This window comes from Microcebus murinus, chromosome 2 (assembly GCF_040939455.1).
Source record: "Microcebus murinus isolate Inina chromosome 2, M.murinus_Inina_mat1.0, whole genome shotgun sequence".
Lineage (NCBI taxonomy): Eukaryota > Metazoa > Chordata > Mammalia > Primates > Cheirogaleidae > Microcebus > Microcebus murinus.
Genome location: NC_134105.1, coordinates 48010645 through 48033270, shown reverse-complemented (window position 1 = coordinate 48033270; position 22626 = coordinate 48010645). Strand labels below are relative to the sequence as shown.

The window sequence follows — 22626 nt, the reverse complement described above, 5'->3', positions numbered from 1 at the left end:
ATGACTATGTATATAACAGCTACAAACTGTACAAATACTAAGGATTCTTATTATAATACTATGGAGTGGTTAGTTAAATCTACTCTTAGTCTAGTGAGACTAACAGGTTTGCACCGATCTTTGTCAATTTCATTTACTACCAACAGCATTCACTACTACAATATGGGACTAACTCTGTGACCAGGGAATACAGAAAGTTAACCTTCAATATGGGGAATGCTAAAATTATGGTATAAATTCTGGTGTAAGCCAGGCACGGTGGCTAACGCATGTACTTCCAGCACTTTGGAGGCCAAACAGGGAGGAAGATTGCTTGAGCCCAGGAGTTTGAGACCAGCCTGGGCAACATAGTGAGACACCTGTCTCTACAAAAAAAAATTTTTTTAATTAGATAGATGTGTTGATGCACACTTGTAGTCCTACCTACTCAGGAGGCTGAGTTGAAAGGATTGCTTAAGCCCAGGAGTTCAAGGTTGCAGCAAGCTGTGATCATGCCACTGCATTCCATACTGGACAATAGAGGGAAACCCTGTCTCAAAATTTAAAAAAAATTCTCGTCTAAAGGAAAAATTCACAGAAAGACGTATGTGTAGAGTTTAATCCTTAATTAGCTACAAACAAATCACTCACTAAAAACTTAACAGGCATAGTGGTTTAGGCATTTTGGTTTATCAGCAAAAAACTTTTTCCCCCAAATTTTATTAATTGTATTTACTAACAGCTCTTCTAGATTATCTCCAATACATTTATAATTCTGCCGAAATTTAATTTACAGTATAGCTAATATTCAAACTCAGCTTCCAGAAGTGATGATTTTAATGCAATTTGCTATCCCTGACCCCAAAACATAGAACCCAAGAAGACAGTTAAAACCATTAATTTGCATCACTGTTAGGTGTTATGTGTCTTTTATTAATAACTCTACACTACTATGTATTTAGAGTCTGCAGAGTCCAGGTAGTATGGTATATGCAGAAGAGGAAACACAGATAAATATTAAAACACCAAGTATCTACCTCCAAGGAACTTCTAACCAGAATATCCATGATGAGAGACAATAAATATTTGATAATTAAGAGACATATGAATAATGTAGCAAGATCAAGATTTAGCAAGATCAATTCTTGCTAAATAAGCACTCATAAAGAAAATATATTTATGTTAAGCACTATTTTATAATTTTGAAGAAAATGTTGAGAATTCTCAAAGTATCTGATCTTTACTTACTTATTTACTTTATTTATGAATGAATGAATGAATGAATGAATGAATGACAGGTCTCACTCTGTTGACCAGGCTGGAGTGCAGCACCACAGTCACTGCTTGCTGCATCCTCAAGGCAATCCTCCAACCTCAGCCTCCTAAGTAGCTGGGACTACAGGTGCATGCTAACACTATACTCAGCTGATTTTCTAATCTTTTGTAGAGATTAAGTCTTGCTATGTTGCCCAGGCTGGTCTGAAACTCCTGTGCTCAAGCGATCCTCCAAAGTGCTAAGATTACAGGCATGAACCACTGCCCCTGGCCTACATACTTAAATAAGTACAAAAACCATACTCCAAAGCCAAATACAAAATTTATTATCAACGTTTTTAAACTATCCATGCCAGTGTTACCTACAGGTTACAGGTACCAATACAATCTCTTTGCTGAACTCAGAATCCTTAAAGATAATTTCTCTATCCCCTGTCTTTCTTTGCTGGTTTGAATACATCAACATAAAACCCTGATGAGTAACTACCTGCCCCTTCAGCTGCTTGATGGACTGCTGAAGTGTGAGTATCTGGTTGAAGAGAGGACTCCTCAGTGTCTCATAAAACATAGACAGCTTCTCATTCTGTGACGTGTCTCCCTTCTCCTGCAATTTCATTTTCAGGCGATCAAGAACCTGCAGGACCTGCAGTTTATCTTGGTTGAAGAAGGAAAATCAGAGTAAAAGTTAAATCCCATCTTATATTCCATTTTCTAATCATTCATTAATTTAATGCTAGAACCACATATCTAGTGTACCTGCAGCAGGATTTTCTGGCATTTTGAATTATTCTCTTCGATCACTTACAAAGAAACCTAGAGAAAAATATAAAAATACAACACAGATAAATGATGTTTGAGATGATGGACATACTAATTACCCCGATCTGGTCTCTATATATTATATGTATCAGAACATCACTACGTACTTCATAAATACGTAAAATTATTATGTGTCAATTTTAACAACTTTAAAAAAACAAGATAAAATAAAATATAATTCTATTAAATAAAAAAATTACAAAAGATAATTTCCATTAGTATATACATGTCTATAGTCCTATAGAAAAACTAAAGGAAACCTCATGGACATTCTTCATCAAAGATTCCACTCTATGAAATTCAAATTAAAACCACAATGCAATGCCACTACACACTAAGATGACTAAAATTAAAAAACAGACAATACTAAGTGTTGACAAAGCTGTGAAGCAACTGGAACTATCACACACTGCTAGTAGGAATGTAAAATGGCACAATCACTTTGGAAAATTGTTTAGCAATTTCTTATAAAGTTAAAAATGTACTTATGATCCAGCATTTCCACTCATACTTACCCAAGAAAAATGAAAATATATGTTGAAAAAATACCCTGTACATGAAAGCTCATAGAGTTTTTATTTATAAAAGCCCCAAACTAGAAAGACTCAAATATCTAATAATAGATGAATAAACAAATAATGGTACATAAATATAATATTCAAAAAGAAAAGAAAAAATTACTGATACACAAACAAGGCTAAATCTCAAAAATGGTAGGTTGAGAAAAAGAAACCTGACCCCAAAAAAGATACTAACTGTATGATTCCATTCATACAAAGTTTAAGAACTGACAAAACTAATCCACAATTATAGATTCATTTACTTAGGGCAGGGTAAACAGGAGTTGACTAATAACAGGGTTCAGAACATGCTACTCCAAAATATGGCACCCTAGCATGTTGAATATTTTTAGCTGAAGGAATCTGAGAAACAGCCGATGCAGGAAGGACTTCCCCTGAAGCAGATCATAAGATCCTCATGTGAAAGGTGCTCTCCCTATACCCGAAAAATAGGAGCATCTTTATTTCCGAAGACAGAAGACACCAACAGGAAATCGGAATGAACAGGCCTTTCCAAGTTTCCCCGTTACTACTCTTAGTTCACATCCCTTTTTTCATATCACATTTTTCCACAACTCTACTCTTCATCAAACCTAGTATAAAACGCTCAGGTTTAACTGTTTCTTTGGGTTTTCATTTCCTACTGAAGGCTCCTGTGTCACATAAAACTTATATTAAATAAATTTATATGTTTTTCTTTTGTTAATCTATCTTTTATTACAGGGGCCCCAGCCAAGAACTTAGAGGAGCAGAAGGTAAAAATATTTTCCTACCCTGGGAAGGGGTTCAAGGGAGCTTGCCCAAGTGATGGAAATGTTCTGTTTTAAAAGGGGTACTGTTTATACAGATATATACATTTACCAAAACGCACTAAACTATATGCTTTAAATTAGTATATTTTATTGTATGTAAATTATACTTTATAAAATAAAATTTTAAAAAGGACCCTGAGCTGAAAAAGAATATCCAAATTAAGGGATCAAAAAGATTTTAGAGGAAGCCGGGCGCGGTGGCTCACGCCTGTAATCCTAGCACTCTGGGAGGCTGAGGCGGGCGGATTGCTCGAGGTCAGGAGTTCGAAACCAGCCTGAGCAAGAGCGAGACCCCGTCTCTACTATAAATAGAAAGAAATTAATTGGCCAACTAATATATATATAAAATTAGTCGGGCATGGTGGCGCATGCCTGTAGTCCCAGCTACTCAGGAGGCTGAGGCAGGAGAATCACTTGAGCCCAGGAGTTTGAGGTTGCAGTGAGCTATGATGATTCCACTGCACTCCAGCCTTAGCAACAAAGGGAGACTTTGTTTCAAAAAAAAAAAAAAAAAAAAAAAAGCCAATCAGTCATTAAAATAATGAAGTAGGTCTGAATGTACTGAAAAGGGAATAAGGGGGACAGTTAACAGTAAGCCTGTGGCTCACTCCTACAGCTTAAGGGATTCCCTGCATGAAAGCAGGCCTCCTTGCAAACACATTAAAGGATTTTAATAGATAAGATAGAGTCTCTTATTTTAAAATGTCAGCATATATCTGGTCTGTCTTAATTGATTTTTGTGAATAATCTGAAAATTTAGGGATTTATGGGGCACGGCTGGCTGGAAAACAGGAGATAATCACAGACATTTCCTATTTGCGTAACTAATGGGGTACAGAACCAGAGATTCCCAAGACAGAAAAGGCTTCCTTTAGGAAAAATGCTTCTGTATATATTACTCAGACTTTGTTAATCTAAAACAAAACAAAACAAAAAATGTGTCCTGAGGTTGAATTTTACTTCTGTAAACAAATTAAGAACTGCACTAAAAGTCTGCCATATGATTTCATACCAATCCATAGACAAGTATCTGAAGCATGTTGATAACATGTCCTAATGTAGAAGACAGTGACATTCTGTGGAAGCTGTGCCTGTTAGCTGGGGGCTCCTCCCAGAAGGAATGGTCCTCTGTGTCTGCCTCCTGCCTGTAGCCTCTGAAACGCAAGTAAGGCTGGAGCTGGATAAGATTTCACACTCATGGGAGCATGCTTTAACAATCCAATCCTTTGTGTTAACACAGGGAAGTTATCCAATATACACAACTGAATGGGGAAAACAGGTTTCAGAATATGTGCATCATTTTTACATGTTTGTAAGAAAAAAGTGTGTGCACAGGTTTCTAGAAAAAGATTTAGAAATAGTAAAAGTGACCAAAAAATGAGTGCTAAGGTGGCCTAATGAGAAAGCAAGACAGAAAAGATATACAGCAAGACAATGACAGCACAATGGGATACTGTAAGGTATATACACACAATAGCAGAAGTGTGTACCATGTACTAAGAGCAATCATAAAGGGAAAGTGACTGGCCCTGCCTCAAAAATTTGGGAACACTGGAATGACAATACATCAGAAAGCTCCCTCATTGTAAAGAAAATATAATGGGGTGAAAAGTAAAAGTGACCATTAGTCCTCATTTGCTCAGGATAGCCTCAAGTCTCAGTCTACCAAGCATCTTCATTATTAACAATGCTTCAGTTCACTCTAAAAATTGTCCTGACTTAAATGAAATGGGACTACCCTAGTTCAGTGGTTCCCAAACTTTAGCATGCATCATATCCACCTGCAGGGCCTATTCAAACACAAATTGCAGAGCCCTGTTTCTGATTCAGTAGCTCTGGGGAGGGCCCCAAGAATCTGCATTTCTAACAAGTTCCCATGTGACCCTGATGCTGCTAGCCTAGAGACAACAACTGAAGAACCACAGCATAGAGGTCTATAAGGACATGGCTTTCTGTGATAATAACAACTAGCTATAAATGACCTAATAATGTAAGGTTCCAGAAGTAGCAGAAAGGGAAAAAAAAGAAGCCTAGATTATTGTTACTGCAAGTGTGGACTGCGAATTGATGCTTGGCCCACAAAGAGATAAGTACCAAAATTAGGAATAACCATTTAGAAACCTTCCTGCAATATGGTAAAGTATGTCTATTACATTTAATAATAAAAAACTTGACCTTATATTTTGTATGTGTTTTTTAAATTTAATTTTTCTAATAATTTATTTCATAAAAATATCAATCCTTGAAAGATTGGGGAGGAGGATCCTGATCTTTCATCACTAATACTTTGGGAGACTACTTTGAAAGTGTCCTTGCAAATAAGGCTAAGCAGACTAGTCTTTATCCTATATACAATAGGAAGTAATTAAAAGCTTTTAAGTAGGGAAGTATTGAGGACAGATTTCTATTTTAAAAAGGTAATTCTGGTAATAGTATAGATTAGTGGTCTTTGAACTTTTTTAAACACACATTCCTATGAGTAAAAATATGCAGACCATGGACCTCAATTTATTTTTCATAACTATAAACACGTACTACTATACTAACATAAATGTTTTAAAACATAAAATAGAAACTTCACAAGAGTAAGGTAAAAATTAAAAAGTAAAACTTTACTGTCATCTTCCTGCCCTCCCAATGAATCATCCTGCACATTTTGAAAACTATGGTAGAATATACCCCAGTAAGGGTTAAGGGTAGAAATGATAGCCATCCAACCCTTTGACTCATATTTAATAAGGCTAAACTATGTCTACCAAGCATGCCTGGAAAATTTCTACAATTCCATGATGTTAGGTAATATGTAGGAAAGGGGACTAATGTTCTAAGATTATATGACAAGAGAAGGAAGAATTGCAAATAACTTTACAATTTGATATCCAGTAAGCGACACTTAGAGTAGATGAAATCTATGTCTCACTCATGTTATAGCCATAGGAAATCTTCAGCCAAACAATTTGACCTATTTAGTTGGGAAACTAACTGGGTTTATAAAAGGGAATATCAAGTTTGTTTACAGACATAGTAAAGCGGAGTCTAACTTGTCATAGATAGGCTACCTACAATCAGTTAGAGCCCAGATTTTTTTTTTTTTTTTTTTGAGACAGTGTCTCATTGTGTTGCCCAGGCTGGTCTGGAACTCCTGTCCTCAAGCAATCCTTCCAACTCAGCCTCCTGAGTAGCTGGGATTACAGGTGTGAGCTACTGTGCTGGGAAGCCAAGACATTAAATGCTACAGCGTACCCTGTCCTCATAGTTGTATTATTATGCTCAGCAGCTTCCACTCCATTATTGATCAAGAGAGTCTGTGCCATGAATTTTTCAGATCTGGTTCACTATAGGATTTAATTGAAGGAAATTATTACAATATTGTGGCTTTTTAAAACCCATGTCTTAGCCAATTCCAATTAATGGAATATTTTTAAAAATTTAAATTTCTAACTGGAGGAAACTTATTGAAAAGATTAACCTCCTCAGATCAAGAATTTAGGCAAATTAAAAATCCTGAGAAACAGAATTTACAGACTCTCCGTGGCTCACAAGAATGTAACTCCCCACTGATTTAACAAGACATATGATACATCTATATTGAAAATTTGGGAGAAAAAAGTCACTGGCAATCTCTTTGGGAAAGTACAAGTATTCAACCTTTAACTGCACATGTGAATTGGGCAGATCACAATCAGAATGCACATAACTCCCCAATGGGAATTTCCCAGAGCTCATTGAACCAGGTAGTTTTAAGAATCAATGAGCTACTAAGTGTGAATAAGATCATGATTTCAGAAGTTATTCAAAAATCAAAGTCCATGACCAGCTTTAAGCTTCTATTGCTTCTTTTGGAGTGCAAAGCTCAGGATGTGTCTAATTATTATTCCTTTGTCCTCAAAGCTCAGCATTTATAGAGCTACTGATTAAATAAAAAACACTCTCCTAGCCAAACAGCAATGGTGACTCTCCACCAGGACTCCAGATAAATACATTTGCTGCCATGCAAATGCAGACTCAAGTCAGATGTCCTAGTCTTATCTTCCTACCAAATGACCAAGGCCTTTTTAAGCCCCTTAGAAGTGAAAATACTGTATTTTTTACCACTGACAAACGGTCTATCCCTGGAATTTTAGAAATAGATACATAAATTCCATAACGATCTTGATATTATGGGGCCATATGCCTAAGCCTAGACTATGTTTAAGTCCACCTGACACTGAACATTAAAAAAATGTTGAAATTAAAGGTGAAAGACACCATGTTAAACTCTGAATCAGAACTGAAAATTGAGTCCGTTTTTCAGAATAAGTCAGTTACCTAAATATTAATTTTCTCATTGAACTATTCAAAGTTAATGAATGCATATCGATATTGTGCCTGTAACTTGGCCACTTTTGTATGAACAAAGTTAACCTCCTTTATGGTACTGTTGCTTCTGAGTTCCTGTTGGTAGTAGTTTTCTCCAATAAGCAACAAAAAAACAAATCTGGGCAATTTTCACACTTAAGAACCTCGGATCATGTAGCCAATCACTACTGAAAAGACCTGGGTATTCATATTCTTCACTAATGATTAGTTTCCATCCCAAAAATTCTGTTCAATTTTCCCCATATTGCAGACTGTGTGCCCTTAACTTCTCTCCAGAAATTATGGTCATAAAATTTTGGAATTCCAAACTAACTTTTGGACATCCTACCCACCAATGTTCTCCCTCCTTCCTTCTGTTCTTTTCCCAAAAACTATTTATCTACCACTAAATCAACTAATTCTTGATGCCTACTATGTACAATGCAAAGTCAGTCTGTATAACATTATCTCATCTATCTTCCTAACAATATATTATCATCGCCATTTTACAGATGCAGAAAACTCCCTACCTTTTTTTTAAAAAGGGGGGAGGTGCTATTAAAAAAACTAAAAACAGGAAGGAAACATAGATGATGCTACTGAGGGGAGTTAATTTTATGGGGTGGGGGAGGTCAGACATTAAACAAAGTGAGAGGAGAATATTTCAGATTTTAAACAGAGGGAACATTCATCAACCCGATCCTGAGCATTCATTTAAATCATCTCCCTCTCCTACCACACTCTATCCTGGACCTTCATTAGAAGCTCCAGAAACTAATTCCAAAGGAGACTATATAGACAGGAGTTCGGAAAAAAAAAAAAGAAAGAAACCCTATCCAGGGTGGGCGTGGTGGTTCACGCCTGTAATCCTAGCACTCTGGGAGACTGAGGCGGGCGCATTGCTTGAGGTCGGGAGTTCAAAACCAGCCTGAGCAAGACCGAGACCCCGTCTCTACTATAAACAGAAAGAAATTAATTGGCCAACTAATATACATAGAAAAAATTAGCCAGGCATGGTGAGCATGCCTGTAGTCCCAGGTACTTGGGAGGCTAAGGCAGAAGGATCGCTTGAGCCCAGGAGTTTGAGGTTGCTGTGAGCTAGGCTGACGCCATGGCACTCACTCTAGCCTGGGCAGCAAAGCGAAGACTCTGTCTCAAAAAAAAAAAAAAAAAAAAAAAACCCAGAAACCCTATCCAGCGTTATTATCAAAGCTAGGCCCCTTAATTAGGAGCTCATGTGAAATAAAACTGACCTGTCCCTGAAAGACTACAGACTCTGGCCTAAAAGCTACCTATGAGACCAGGCAAGGTGTGCAGAATGCCAAAGCAAAGGCAGGACTCAGGTTTGATTTGAACAGTAAGACCTACATTAGAGAATGCTCATCTCAAAAAAATTTCACTAATTTCTTTTAACCATAACACAGCTTTCCAAATGCATGTAATCAATACAGACAGAATTTAAATTTGAAATTCTTAAAACACACGCTATCTTGGTTTATAATATTAATGCTTTACAGGTTTTTAAACCTTATATAAATCACATTGTACCATATATTATTCTTTAGCAACTTGCTTTTTTAAGCTCAACTTTACGTCTTTAAGATTTATTCATGATGATACACAGGTCCTCCATAGTCACTGTAACAACTACACACATTCCACTGTAGGGATACATACTTTATTCTCCCAATCTCTTGCTGGTGAGAATTTAAGTTGTCTCCTATTGGTTACTAATGCAAAAACAGGATTAGAATGCAATATCTGCTTCAATAATCAACTTTTTTCCAGTTGATTCAATAACCAATTCTTGAAATATGAGAGATTCGATAGCCTATGAGCTTTGACATCATAGAGTCCTGGGTTCTACCCCTGGGACCAGCTCTGTGTTCTCATAACCAATTGTTTAAAACTCCCTAAACCTCAGTTTTCTTGTTCATAAAAAAAGACTTATAAAAATTACTTCACATTTATACTTGAAAAGACTACATAAGAAACTGTAGAGCCTAGCACCTAGTACACATTCAACAAATGGTAGCTATTATTAACATCTCTTTTCAACCTCAAAATGATTTGAGATATTTGGGGCTTCAAAAAACCTAATAATTATTTTAGCTGAGATTTTACTATATAATTAATCATAGTAATTTCTCTAACTCCTGGCCTCAAAGTGCTAGGATTACAGGTGTGAACCACCATACGCTTCTCAGAAATATTAATAGTTATTTCCAAGAAAACTGAACAATAAAATTTTTCACCAATGCAATGAGTACAAAGGAGGGAGTTATGGAGAGGACTATAATTCAGAGTTTTAAAAGTCAAGTTAGGGCTGGGCGTGGTGGCTCACGCCTGTAATCCTAGCTCTCTGGGAGACTGAGGCAGGAGGATTGCTCAAGGTCAGGAGTTTGAAACCAGCCTGAGCAAGAGCGAGATCCCATCTCTACTAAAAAAAAAAAAAAAAATAGAAAGAAATTAATTGGCCAACTAATATATATATAGAAAAAAAATTAGTCGGGCATGGTGGCACATGCCTGTAGTCCCAGCTACTCGGGAGGCTGAGGCAGGAGGATCGCTTGAGCCCAGGAGTTTGAGGTTGCTGTGAGCTAGGCTGATGCCATGGCACTCACTCTAGCCTGGGCAACAAAGCAAGACTCTGTCTCAAAAAAAAAAAGTCAATTTAGGCGGGCGTGATGGCTCACGCCTGTAATCCTAGCACTTTGGGAGGCCAAGGCAGGAGGATTGCTTGAGCTCAGGAGTTCGAGACCAGCCTGAGGAAGAGCAAGACCCCATCTCTACTATAAATAGAAAGAAATTAGCCAAACAAATAAAAATAGAAAAATTAGCAGGGTGCAGTGGCTCGTGCCTGTAGTCCCAGCTACTCAGGAGGCTGAGGCAAGAGATTGTTTGAGCCCAGGAGTTTGAGGTTGCAGTGAGCTATGAAGATCCCATTGCACTCTAACTGGGGTGACACAAAGAGACTTTGTCTCCAGAAAAAAAAAAAAGTCAGTTTATATATAGGCGTGTAAGTGGTTCAGTAAACTAAACCCCTTTAAGGGTAAACTACTCATACTGAATCCTAACTCAATAGCATATAACAGAAATATAATATGGGCCATATATGTAATTTAAAATTTTCTAGCAGCTTCACAAAAGGTAAGAAAAAATAGGTAAAATTAATTTTAATAATATAATTCACTGCCCGATATATACAAATTAGCATTTTAATCTATAAATAATATAAAAATTAATAAGATTTTTAAAATTTTCTTTTTTGTAGAGATGGGGTCTCACTATGTTACCCAGGCTGGTCTTGAACTCCTAGCCTCAAGTGATTCTCTCACCTCACCCTCTCAAAGAGCGAGGATTACAGGCATGAGATGCTGCATCTGGCCAATAAGATAGCTTAGATCCTTTTTTTTTTCTTAAACTAAATCTCTTCAAAATCTTGTATGTATTTCACATTTATGACAAATCTCAATCCCCACTAACCACATCTCAAGTGCACAATGCTCATGTGTACAAATGGCTTACTGTATTGATGGCAAAGTTTCAGCCTATACTTTTTCAGAAAGATCCCTACAGTTTTTAGAAGACTTTTGTTTATCAGCTCATAAAGTCTCTATACTTTTTATCAAAGTAACTATCAGATTGAGGACACTCACAAACTTGAGTTCTTCCCCAAAACAGGAACATAACTCCATAATTTTATCTGAATTAAACATCAGGATAGAGGAACAAAGAGTAGGAGAATACTGGCTTCCAGTTTATAAGACATTTTTTTTTGAAGACAGAGTCTTGCTTAGTTGCCCAGGCTAGAGTGAGTGTTGTGGCGTCAGCCTAGCTCACAGCAACCTCAAACTCCTGGGCTCAAGCGATCCTCCTGCCTCAGCCTCCCGAGTAGCTGGGACTACAGGCATGTGCCACCATGCCCGACTAATTTTTTCTATATATATTAGTTGGCCAATTAATTTCTTTCTATTTATAGTAGAGATGGGGTCTCACTCTTGCTCAGGCTGGTTTCGAACTCCTGACCTTGAGCAATCCGCCCACCTCACCTCCCAGAGTGCTAGGATTACAGGCGTGAGCCACCGCCCCCCGGCCTATAAGACACATTCTTTTTTTTTTTTTTTTTTTTATTTATTTTTTTTTTTTAAGGCTGGTCAAGTGGAGCAGTGGGAGTGGAGAAGGAACAAAGGAATCTGTAACTGGTTGTGATCAATTAGTTGTAAACACCACTGCACTCGGACCAACCTATAAGACACATTCTTGAACATTATTTCCTTTCAACCTCCCCAAATGTCAGTCAGGTAGATCATCTACAAATAGGACCAGATTGTGGAGGACCAGAAACAAATGACTTGCCAAGTGTTATATGGTAAGTGGACCCATTTCCATGTCTCCGATCTCTACAGGCTACATAGCTGTGCAAACACAAAAAATAAGTGGGCTCTACATCTTCAACATCAATCTATCCCACTAACTAAAAGGGTATCAATAGGCACTAAATTTCTCCACGTTTACACCAGAACCTAAAATAGAGGCTTTAAAAAAGGCATCCAAATCTACACAAGAAAAAAAACATAGCAATGGTCATGCAAATATTAAGGTAAAATAGTCCTGTTTCCCAAAAAACTTACAAATTTGCTCATCAAGGGTGAGCAACATATTTTTGTTAAACTTTAACAAAGCAAATATATTCTGCTTGGCTATTCAGTGAAGGATAATTATTAAATGCTGTTAAGTAAAAATGCAATTATAAGGACCAGAAAATGCTGAGCCACTGTCTCAAAATTACATGATGCTAAAAGTACATTTGCTGTGAGAAAATATACAAATTTTTCTTTTTCACTTTAAAAATGCAACTGAAAGGCCGGGCGCTGTGGCTCACGCCTGTAATCCTAGCTCTTGGGAGGCCGAGGCGGGCGGATTGCTCAAGGTCAGGAGTTCAAAACCAGCCTGAGCAAGAGCGAGACCCCGTCTCTACTATAAAAATAGAAAGAAATTAATTGGCCAACTGATATATATATAAAAAATTAGCCGGGCATAGTGGCGCATGCCTGTAGTCCCAGCTACTCGGGAGGCTGAGGCAGAAGGATCACTCGAGCCCAGGAGTTTGAGGTTGCTGTGAGCTAGGCTGACGCCACGGCACTCACTCTAGCCTGGACAACAAAGCGAGACTCTGTCTCAAAAAAAAAAAAAAAAAAAAAAATGCAACTGAAAGAAAATATATCACAATGTTATTAGTGATTATCTCTCAATAGTGGGTAGAAAGATTTCTGTGTGCTTTTAGTTTCTTTTTTTGAAAATTCTCTCCAATTTTTCTACAATGAATATGTTAGCCTTACAGTTATAGAAACACTAACACAGGCCTTGAACCTATTAAGGTATTGTTAAACACAGATGAGAGCCTAATACAATTTCTTTTCAACTTTAAACAAGACTACTTTTCTAATGGCAAGCCTATTTTATATGACCCCTTATGATATTGTAACATATATATATTGGTTTTCGTCCATGGTTCCTGGCTCATAACTCCCATAGCCCTTGTTAAAGTCTTCTGTTACAATGTCGACAGGAAACAAAATCTCTCTCCCTGACCTTCTTTGCCTTCCTTTCACCTGCTCCTTTTTCTCCCCAAGGCAGGACTCTACTCTTTCCCTGCCTTTCTGTCTTGGAGCTGGCCATCAAGAAAGTCTCTGACCTACCTTTTCTGATTGTTGGTCAGAAGACCCCCATTTCAGAAAGGGTTTTGCCCATACCCTAGAGGAAGGAATGCTGCACAGAGAGGCCAAAAAGAATCCAGACAGGCCATCCTGGGTTTCCCCACTCCATTCTTCAATCATGTCTATCCAATGAAATCTCCATAAAGGGCCCAAGAGAAGAGGGTACAAGAGCTTCTGGACTGCTGAACACGGGGAGGTTTCTGGATAATAGTGCATCTCTTCATATATATCCCTTGTAATATCCTTTATAATAAACCAGTACACCTAAGTGTTTCTGAGTTCTGTGAGCCACTCTAAGAAATTAATCAAACCCAAGGGGGGGGGTGTGATATCCCCAATTTACAGTCGGTTGGTCAGAGGCACAGGTACAACAACCTGGAGCTTGTGATGGGCATCAGAAGTTAGTGTTGTGGGACTGAGTCCTCAACCTGTGGGACCTGATGCTCTCTCTACCTGGAGAACTTGAGTTGAAAATTACCCAGCCAGCTTCCACTGCAAACCTGATTGATTGCTCATTCGTTGGGAGAAATTCCTACACGTTTGGTCACAGAAGTCTTCTGGGTTGGCCGGGTGCGGTGGCTCATGCCTGTAATCCTAGCACTCTGGGAGGCCGAGGTGGGCGGATTGCTCGAGGTCAGGAGTTTGAAACCAGCCTGAGCGAGACCCCGTCTCTACTAAAAATAGAAATTAATTGATCAACTAAAAATATATATATAAAAAATTAGCCAGGCATGGTGACACATGCCTGTAGTCCCAGCTACTCGGCAGGCTGAGGCAGGAGGATCGCCTGAGCCCAGGAGTTTGAGGTTGCTGTGAGCTAGGCTGATACCACAGCACTCACTCTAGCCTGGGCAACAAAGTGAGACTCTGTCTCAAAAAATATATAAATAAATAAATAAAGAAGTCTTCCGGGTTGAGTGTCAACGGTGTGGAAGCAGAGGAAAAACTGTTGTTATGTGTTTTTTCCTCTCACCCCTAATAGGATCTAAACTAATAAGGGCAAATCTCTTCAGGACTTATTTTATAAATTCTATCCATAAGCACCTTCCACTTCCATATTTATTAACTTTCTAAATATCTTTGTCAAAGTTGCAGATACCCGGATGAAATCACTTTTTATCAGACCCAAACTAGAGCTGGGAGAGCACAAAGGGGAAAGGCTCATGCTTGCATGTCTGAGATAAAAATTGTCTCAAGGACATTCTAAAATAACCCCGCAAAAAATTCTTTAGGATTGCAGCAATTCAGGTAATATGCTCTCAAAAAAACACCTGCCCGATAATGGCATCTCCACCAATGAACTGAGGCTAACTCTGGCTTTGAATATCCAAAACCAATGAATGGTTTCAAGCAGCTTAAATGAACTTCTTTTGGCAATAAAAGCTATCCTATACCCTCTCCTCTTCAGATGCATATTTGATTTGCCATTGCTGTGCATCTTGGGTTATAATCCTCATTTCTCTTTCCCAAATAAATTTCACATATTTAGAGATATTTTTCTGATGTTTTTGGTTAACTTTTTTTTTTTTTGAGACAGAGTCTCGCTCTGTCACCCAGGCTAGAGTGCAGTAGCACGAATACAGCTCACTTTAACTTTGAACTCTTGGGCTTCAGTGATGCTCCTGCCTCAGTCTCCCCATAGCTGGGACTACAGGCATGCATCACCACACCTGGCTACTTTTTAAATTTTTTGTAGAGATGGTGGTCTTGCTCTGTTGTCCAGACTGGTCTCGAACTTCTGGCTTCAAGTAATCCTCCTGCCTCAGTCTCCCAAAGTGCTGGGATTACAGGCATGTGCCACCGCACCCAGCCTGGTTAACATCTTAAACACTATTAGGGACCTGGAAACATCACAGTCTCTATCTCATCTAAAATTTTCTAATGCTGCAAAATGAACAGATTTGAGTTTTTACCCTCACTTTACCCTAGCTTTCCTCTAAAATAGATGTATGCAAGCCTCCTTGTCCTGGAGCAGTGCAGCTATAGACCAAGCTGTATCTGTTTGGAAAGGGAGACAAAACAATAGCTGGCATCCACAGCAGCTTCTCCAGGTGATTGGTGGAGAGGTGGGCAGGACTCCACTTGCCAGCCACACACACACAAAAATAAAACAGATGTGTGCACGTGGATTGGCAGCTAATAGGAGCTTAGCTAGCCTACAATGTGGTATTGTCATCCTTGTTGGAACTGAGATTTTTCTTCTAGGTCTCCAGAAGTCTTCTTCCATCACTTAAGAAACACTTATTAAGCACCTACGAACGATCTGACCATAAATGCCGTAGAGAGACAACCTAGAGAAATAAATAAGGCCCTGAAAAGAGCACCTTCTCAGTCTAGGAGACAAACCAGGAAACAACAAATTAGAATCTAAAATTGTAGGAGCCACCTGGAGACACAGTACCCAGTAAACACTCCAAGGGAAGATTAATTTGGTCTGCTGTTCTGCGAGTTGTGTTGGAGGGCTGAGGCACTTTTTGGAGGGTGGGAATTGATCTGGAAATGCCTTCCTCAGCTGGATTGGAAGCAGGAATCCAGGCATTTTCCCAGAGGCTGGAGGCCAGCACACTTTCCGCGTGGTGCTCCCAGTCTACTTAGGTTGGCAAAGCCCAGGGCTGACCGCAGGCTTGGGAACCTCGGCTACGTGACAACCAGGCGCCACTATCCAGTCGGGCCCAGGTCGCCCCTTGGGCTGGGTCTGGGCACCCGCTCCTTCTCAGGCTCCCAAGGCAGGGCACCACCTGTTCACTCGTTCCACGGTCACCGGCGAGGGAAAAGACTCCGCACAGCTACAGGGGCGAAGCGTGGGCACCGATACGGATGCAAAATCTGATCCGTGCCACTACCAAACGCCACTGGGCCGAGATCTGAGGCCGGGAAGGCCTGCCGAGGCTGGGCGGCTCCCCTGCCAGCGGCCTCCGGCGAGCCCCGCGCGGCGGGGCGGGGACCACGGTGGGGTCACCCGGGCCAGACGCAGGACGGCGCCCCCGCCCCGCCTCCGAGGCCAGCGCGAGCGCACGCCGGGGGCAGCCCAAACCCTCGGTGGCCCCGGCAAGTGCCCTGCGGCGCCCTCCGCCTCCGGCCCCCACCCCCTCCAGGCCGGCTGGCGGGCGGAGCGCGCGGGGCCAGGGAAGGCAGCCCGGCAGCCGGCGGGGAAGCTGCTCCCTGCGGCCTTGAGGCGCGGGGACCCCCTCCCCCGGGGCCCAGCGCGCAGCGGGACAGCCCGGACGCCACGCTTTACCTGCTCCGGCGGAGGCTCAGTGGGAGACCAGGGCGGGCGGGCTCTGCGTCGGCCCTCCCTCACCTGGGCGGAAGTGAGAGGCCCAGGGTGACCGCGCCTCACCTGGCAGGCCCTCCCCTCGCCCCGACCCTCCCCGCCCGGGGCGGGGCTCCACGGTGGCGCGGGTGGGGCGGGCCGGGGAGCCAGGCCCGAGGGAGGCGGGCTCCGGGGCGGGAGGACGGTCGACCTCACTACTTTGTGCAGGTGAATTTCGACTGGTCGAGGGATGCTTAAAGAGCCTGGGAAAGGTGGGGTGTGCAGGGCCGGCTGGGCACATGAAAGGCAGCGTGGTGGGGGCAGCCGGCACTAACCGTGTGGGAGATTCGGCTCGACAGGTGTGGTGAGAGAGCTGGGTGGAGAGTGAGAGCCAAGATCGAGGAAATTGAAGGAGGATATTGATTAAACCATTGCTCAAATCTGCTTAGCCCTTGTCCTTTTGCCCTGTTCCTTTCGCGTTCTCTCGACCCTCCTTATGTTTTCTATGTCCACTGGCGCAACATAAAATATTCGTGGAAGTATAACTGTCGGAGTCATTATTTTCTTCTCATTTAGTTAAGGGAAGAAACTAATCTAGCAGTATTTGCCTTCTATATTCCTGGTGCTAGTTTATGCATTATCTCATTTACTCTGGGAAGAAACTGATGAAGAAACCGGGTACCGTGTAGGTTAATTGGCCCAAAGTTTGAGACCCAGACGGAGTCTTTTGACTCTTAACCGCAGTGTTGATTTCCCTATACATTTTAAAATTTTCATTTTTTTTTTCTTTTTGAGACAGAGCCTCGCTCTGTTGCCCAGGCTAGAGTGCCGTGGCCTCACCCTCGCTCACACCAACCTCAATCTCCTGGGCTCAAGTGATCCTCCCACCTCGGCCTCCCAGCATGCTAGGATTACAGGCCTGAGCCACTGCGCCTGGCCCTAAAATTTTCATTCTTGATGTCACAGGTTGACTTGGAGAAAAATATGCCACAATGGCATTCATCCACTCTCTTTAATTTAGAACTTTGATGATAGGCATTTTACTTTGTCTAATACAGTCTACACATTAAAGGTTAGAGAATCAATCTTTGGGTATCTTATTCATTGAATAAATGAAGTGTTTGTTAAACACTATGATTGACTCTGGGGAGATGTGTAAAATGGTATCCTTGTCCTCACAAGGTGAGGTATATATACAAAACAACTCCAACATAAAGACTTTTGTTGTAGGATCATGCACTTAGCACTTTATAGTAGGATCCTGCACTTAGCACTTTATAGTTTCTTTGCTTGTCTTAAAGGAAATATCACTCCTTAGGCCTGTAAACAGATACACATTATCAGCATGGTCCCTGCTTTTTAGGAACTAAGAAACTATTCAGGGAAATGGCTTTATATAATACAATAACTTAAATTACCAAATAGAATGAAGCCAGACCTTCAGAAAATAGAGACCCATTACACTTGTTGAAAGCATTATTAAAACTTAGATAGGTCTTAACAGTATTTGGGATTTACTTAGGTAAAATGGAGAAGGTAATGTTTCCCAAGTCAGCAGCACAGCAAAAAGAAAAGTGTAGACCAATTATGTCAAAGCATCACCTTGCAAACATTGTGTCTTTTTTTACTACTTCTTTTTTTTTTCTTTTCTATTTTTTTAGAGACAGGGTCTTGCTCTGTGGCCCAGGCTGGAGGTGTGCAGTGGCACAATCATAGCTTGCTACAGCTTTGAGCTCCTAGGCTCAAGAGATGCTCTTGCCTCAGCCTTTCAAGTAGCTAGCACTATAGGCTCATGCCACCACACCCAGTTAATTTTTAAAATTTTTGTAGACACAGGGACTTGCTATGTTGCCCAGGCTGGTCTCCAACCCTGAGCCTCTAGCAGTTCTCCCACCTTGGCTTCTCAAAGTGCTGGGATTATAATACTGGTATAAATCATCCCACCTAGCCTCTTCTTACTTTAACATTCAATGATGTTATGAACATATTCCCCCTTTCTCAAAAAATTATGTAACTTTGAATTGACAGTGAAACCAAATCCAAACTCCTTTTCTTGGTATCCAAGGCCCTCCAAACTCTCCCCTCTGTGCAGACTCTGCAACCTAATCTTGAACTTCACCACTCCAGCATCCTAATCTGGGCAAACTTTGTCTACTCAGAGTCCATGGAATCACCACACAATGGCTCTTCTGTAATTTGTTCTCTTCCCCCTGCCTGAATATTCTGTAAGCCCTACCATTCCTCCAGTGCTAGACTCAAGTCTCACTTCTTATGAGAAGCTGCCTTTCTGACTACCCCAGTAAACATCTATCTCTACCATGTTTATCCTCATTTTCTCACATTTTTGTGTTAATTTAATGTGAGCTTTTCTGTGGCTCTTACTTTGAATTAAGAAAAAAAATAATGTTTTATTGGGTGCCGTGGCACACCTACAGTCAAGGATGGCTTGAGCCCCAGAGTTTAAGTCCAGCCTGGGAACACAGCCAGACCTTGTGTCTTAAAAAAAAAAATTATTTACTCAATACATTTTTTAAGGAGCTTTCTCTGTGCCAGAAAATGTTTACCTCTGAGAATCCTCAAGAGTCTCTTATTCATAGAATGATGAAGATGAATTTTTAAAAGCACAAGCTCTTGTCAACCTAAAATTACAGAGAGTCTCCAAAGATAATGAACCTATTTGGGAATAAGTGGAGGCATTGCAATGCAGAATGTGCCTTCCATGGCAACCATGGGTGCATTCAGGGAGGTTGAGGTAAGGGGAAGCTTTTAAAGGCAAAAGGAGAAGTACAGGTAAGTTGTTTTGAAACAAGGAGAACATTGGTTACAGGGCTTACCTCAGGAGTTGATCCCAGTTCATTAGCTGAGCCAGTATATCAGACAAGTGTTCTTGTATATCAGGCCAGCTGTCTTTGTGACTCTGTAGCAAGCTGCAGTTTAGAAAGTCCTTGGCAAAAGTTCTTGTTACAGGCACATGTGGGTAAGAGCCCTTCAGAGAGTCTTTGTAATAGTTCTTATCCTAGATATGTGTGTGCGTAAGGATCCTCCCTTCTTAGCCTCCTGACTCTATTTTGTTTGGATTTGACACAAATAACTCTTGATATTGACAACTTGCACAACCTAAAGCCAGATCTGAGCTTCAATCCTGATGCCACCATTTCCTAAAATTTTTGACCTTGGCAAATTACTTAACTCTTCTAATTCTCATTAGCGAAACTGTGGTAACAGTGCTCACTTCATATGGTAATTTTGAAGGAAAGAATATATGTTTTGCACATACCTGGCACATAGGAAGTACCCAATAAGTGAAGCAGCATAGATGGGAATGAGTATGATAGAGACTGGAGACTGGTGACACCAAGAAGAAAGCTAAGAGTAGCAGTAAATAAAATTGAGGCCACAACAGATGATGGAGGACCTGAAAATACCACAGAGAACTTTAGGTTGTAAGAGTTTACCTTTTGGCTGGACACAGTGGCTCACACCTGTAATCCTAGCACTCTGGGAGGCCAAGGCAGGAGGATTGCTTGAGCTCAGGAGTTTGAGACCAGCCTGAGCAAGAGTGAGAGCCCAGCTCTACAAAAAAAAAAAAAAAAGAAAAATAGAAAAATTAGCCTGGTGTGGTGGCATGCACCCGTAGTCCTGGCTACTCGGGAAACTGAGGCAGGAGGATGGCTTGAGCCCAGGAGTTTGAGGTTGTATCCTGAGTTATGATAATGCCACTGCACTCTAGCCAGGCAACAGAGTGAGACTGTCTCCACAAAAAAAAAAAAAAAAAAAAAAAAAGAGTCTACCTTTCATCTCTCAGAAATTAAAGAACCACAAAAAGTTTTTGAATAGGATTTTGAACACCGTGTACGTATTTTTTTTTTTAATGAAAGATTAATCTGGAAGCAGTGTACAAAAATGGATTGAGGAAGTTGGGGAGAAAGCCTAGAATAAAATGAAGGACCTAAGAGGTCACTACATAGCAAGGTACGTAGGAAATGAGGAACACTTGAAATAGGGTGCAAATATAGGATTAAACAAAAGAAGGAACACTTAAAAATATCAGTTGCTTGCTGATTAGATTAAAGGTCTTAAAGGAGAGCAAGGAGAAAAATGAAGGATAAAAATGATTCTAAGTTTTAAACCTGATAAAAGTGATATTGGTAGTGAAATTGAGATAAGCCAATTTATTTTGTTTTGTTTTTAGAAAAGCAGGACTCTGATAAGTCAGTTTTAGATCCTCCATTTGATATTTAAGATGAAATGTACTTGGCATCTAAAAGTAGGCTTTATTAAGTGCTGAATCAACCTTGATTTAATTAGATCAGGGCACCAAAGGGAGGACACGATCAGAAATACTTGGAAATTAACAGCATGAATATAGTCAAATTCCAAATGTTGTGCAGAGGGTGTAATAAAGTTCTAGCAGAGCCCTAATATTATGAATTTATCACCAAAGAAAAATACTGCCCATCATAATCAAATAAGAAAGGAAGCTTTGAGAAGAACAATGTATTATTTCTTAATGTTTCTGTCCTAACTAGGAAAACAGGAGTTGGGTTGGTTTCCTTAGAAAGTTTTGCTATGGGGAAGAACTATCTGTTAATGTAATTAGATGTATGTGAAAATCTTAAGAATGAAAAGATCCAATGTATGGAGCCCTTGAATCCCAGAGGAAGTTATGCTTCAGGCTTCGCTGGTAATCCTCTTTCCTAATATTTCCACACAACAATTTCCACCTTGGGTTGTACTAGTCATATCCTTTCTTTCTATAGAATTTATATGTGACAAATTTGGCATTGAAAACATTGAGATGTAAGTTCTTACTAAATTTAGACAATGTAGTAATCATGTCATTAGAGACTATCTTTAAAAAGAAATAGTGCAATGTACTTTGCGGAGCCATGAGAAAATAGATTAAGGGGCAGTAAGAAGAGAAAGTGAATTTTTTACACATTGTCAGTTCAAGAGTCAAAAGTTTTGTATTGCTTCTTTACTTTCATGAGGAAACATTTTTGTTCTTTTTAGTTTCTATATTGCAGGAGAGTATGAAGACTGGAGCCACAAAAATAGATTTTATAATGGTATTAACAGCAAAGAGTAAGCATTTTCTAATAGTTAATTGTTCAAAATCTATGTGGATTTCCAGCTATTCTATCTACAGTAAAAAAATTTTTTTAATTCAAAATCAATGTGGAAAATTACACAAAGATCAGCAATATTCTTATAGTCAGCAGGAAAATGTCTAATTTTGTAACTAGAAAGTTACATCCTTTAACCATCTGATTTTCTTAAGATTGTATTTTAAAAATCAAACCAGAGCAATCTGAGAGTAAAAATGGTAGTCAAAATGCAAAGTGAATGTTTTTTATTATCAGGTCTTATGTGTAACAGACATTCTGAGCCTTACCCTTGGATTTGTTAAGCAAAAATTATGGGAGGCCATTGTTTTCAACTGAGCTCCTGCACCAGGCCCCAACAGACCAGACCAAACTGAAAGGGAGTCACTCATGCTAAATACCACATCAACTGAAATTTTAAGGAAGCAGATAGATTCCAAAACATACCAGCTTTTCCTGAGTATAGAAGATTCCAGTCTACTTGAGTCAGTGTAAGGAAGTCCCGTCTGCTTACAAAAAAGTAATCTGAAGTAACCTAATGTTAACCAATCACTTATTCTGTTTCCTTGTTCCCACCTTATAAAACCACTGTTGTATTGCCCAGTGGGAATTTTCATTCTAGTGTATAGAATGGAGGCTGCCCATATTCTTGAATTGTGACTAAAAACCAATTAGATCTATAACTAAAATTGTAATAATTTTCTTTTGACAGATTTTACCTAATCCTTGACTCCTAGCCCTTTCCTAAATTTCATCTCAGGATTA

General features: G+C 39.9%; 1 protein-coding gene across 4 annotated transcripts in view; it reads right to left on the bottom strand.

Annotated features, from left to right (window-relative positions):
• The window catches only part of PATJ (PATJ crumbs cell polarity complex component), a 345818-nt gene extending 328958 nt beyond the window's left edge, over positions 1-16860 (bottom strand). For all 4 annotated transcript variants that reach the window (XM_075998871.1, XM_075998878.1, XM_075998885.1 and 1 more), the window contains exons 1-3: positions 16742-16860; positions 2011-2067; positions 1742-1908 (exon numbers count right to left, since the gene is read on the bottom strand). In XM_075998871.1, the coding sequence (XP_075854986.1) occupies positions 1742-1908; positions 2011-2032 (189 nt within the window). In that variant the 5' untranslated portion in view covers positions 2033-2067; positions 16742-16860. The remainder of the gene's footprint in view (positions 1-1741; positions 1909-2010; positions 2068-16741) is intronic.
• Between the last annotated feature and the right edge of the window lie 5766 nt (positions 16861-22626).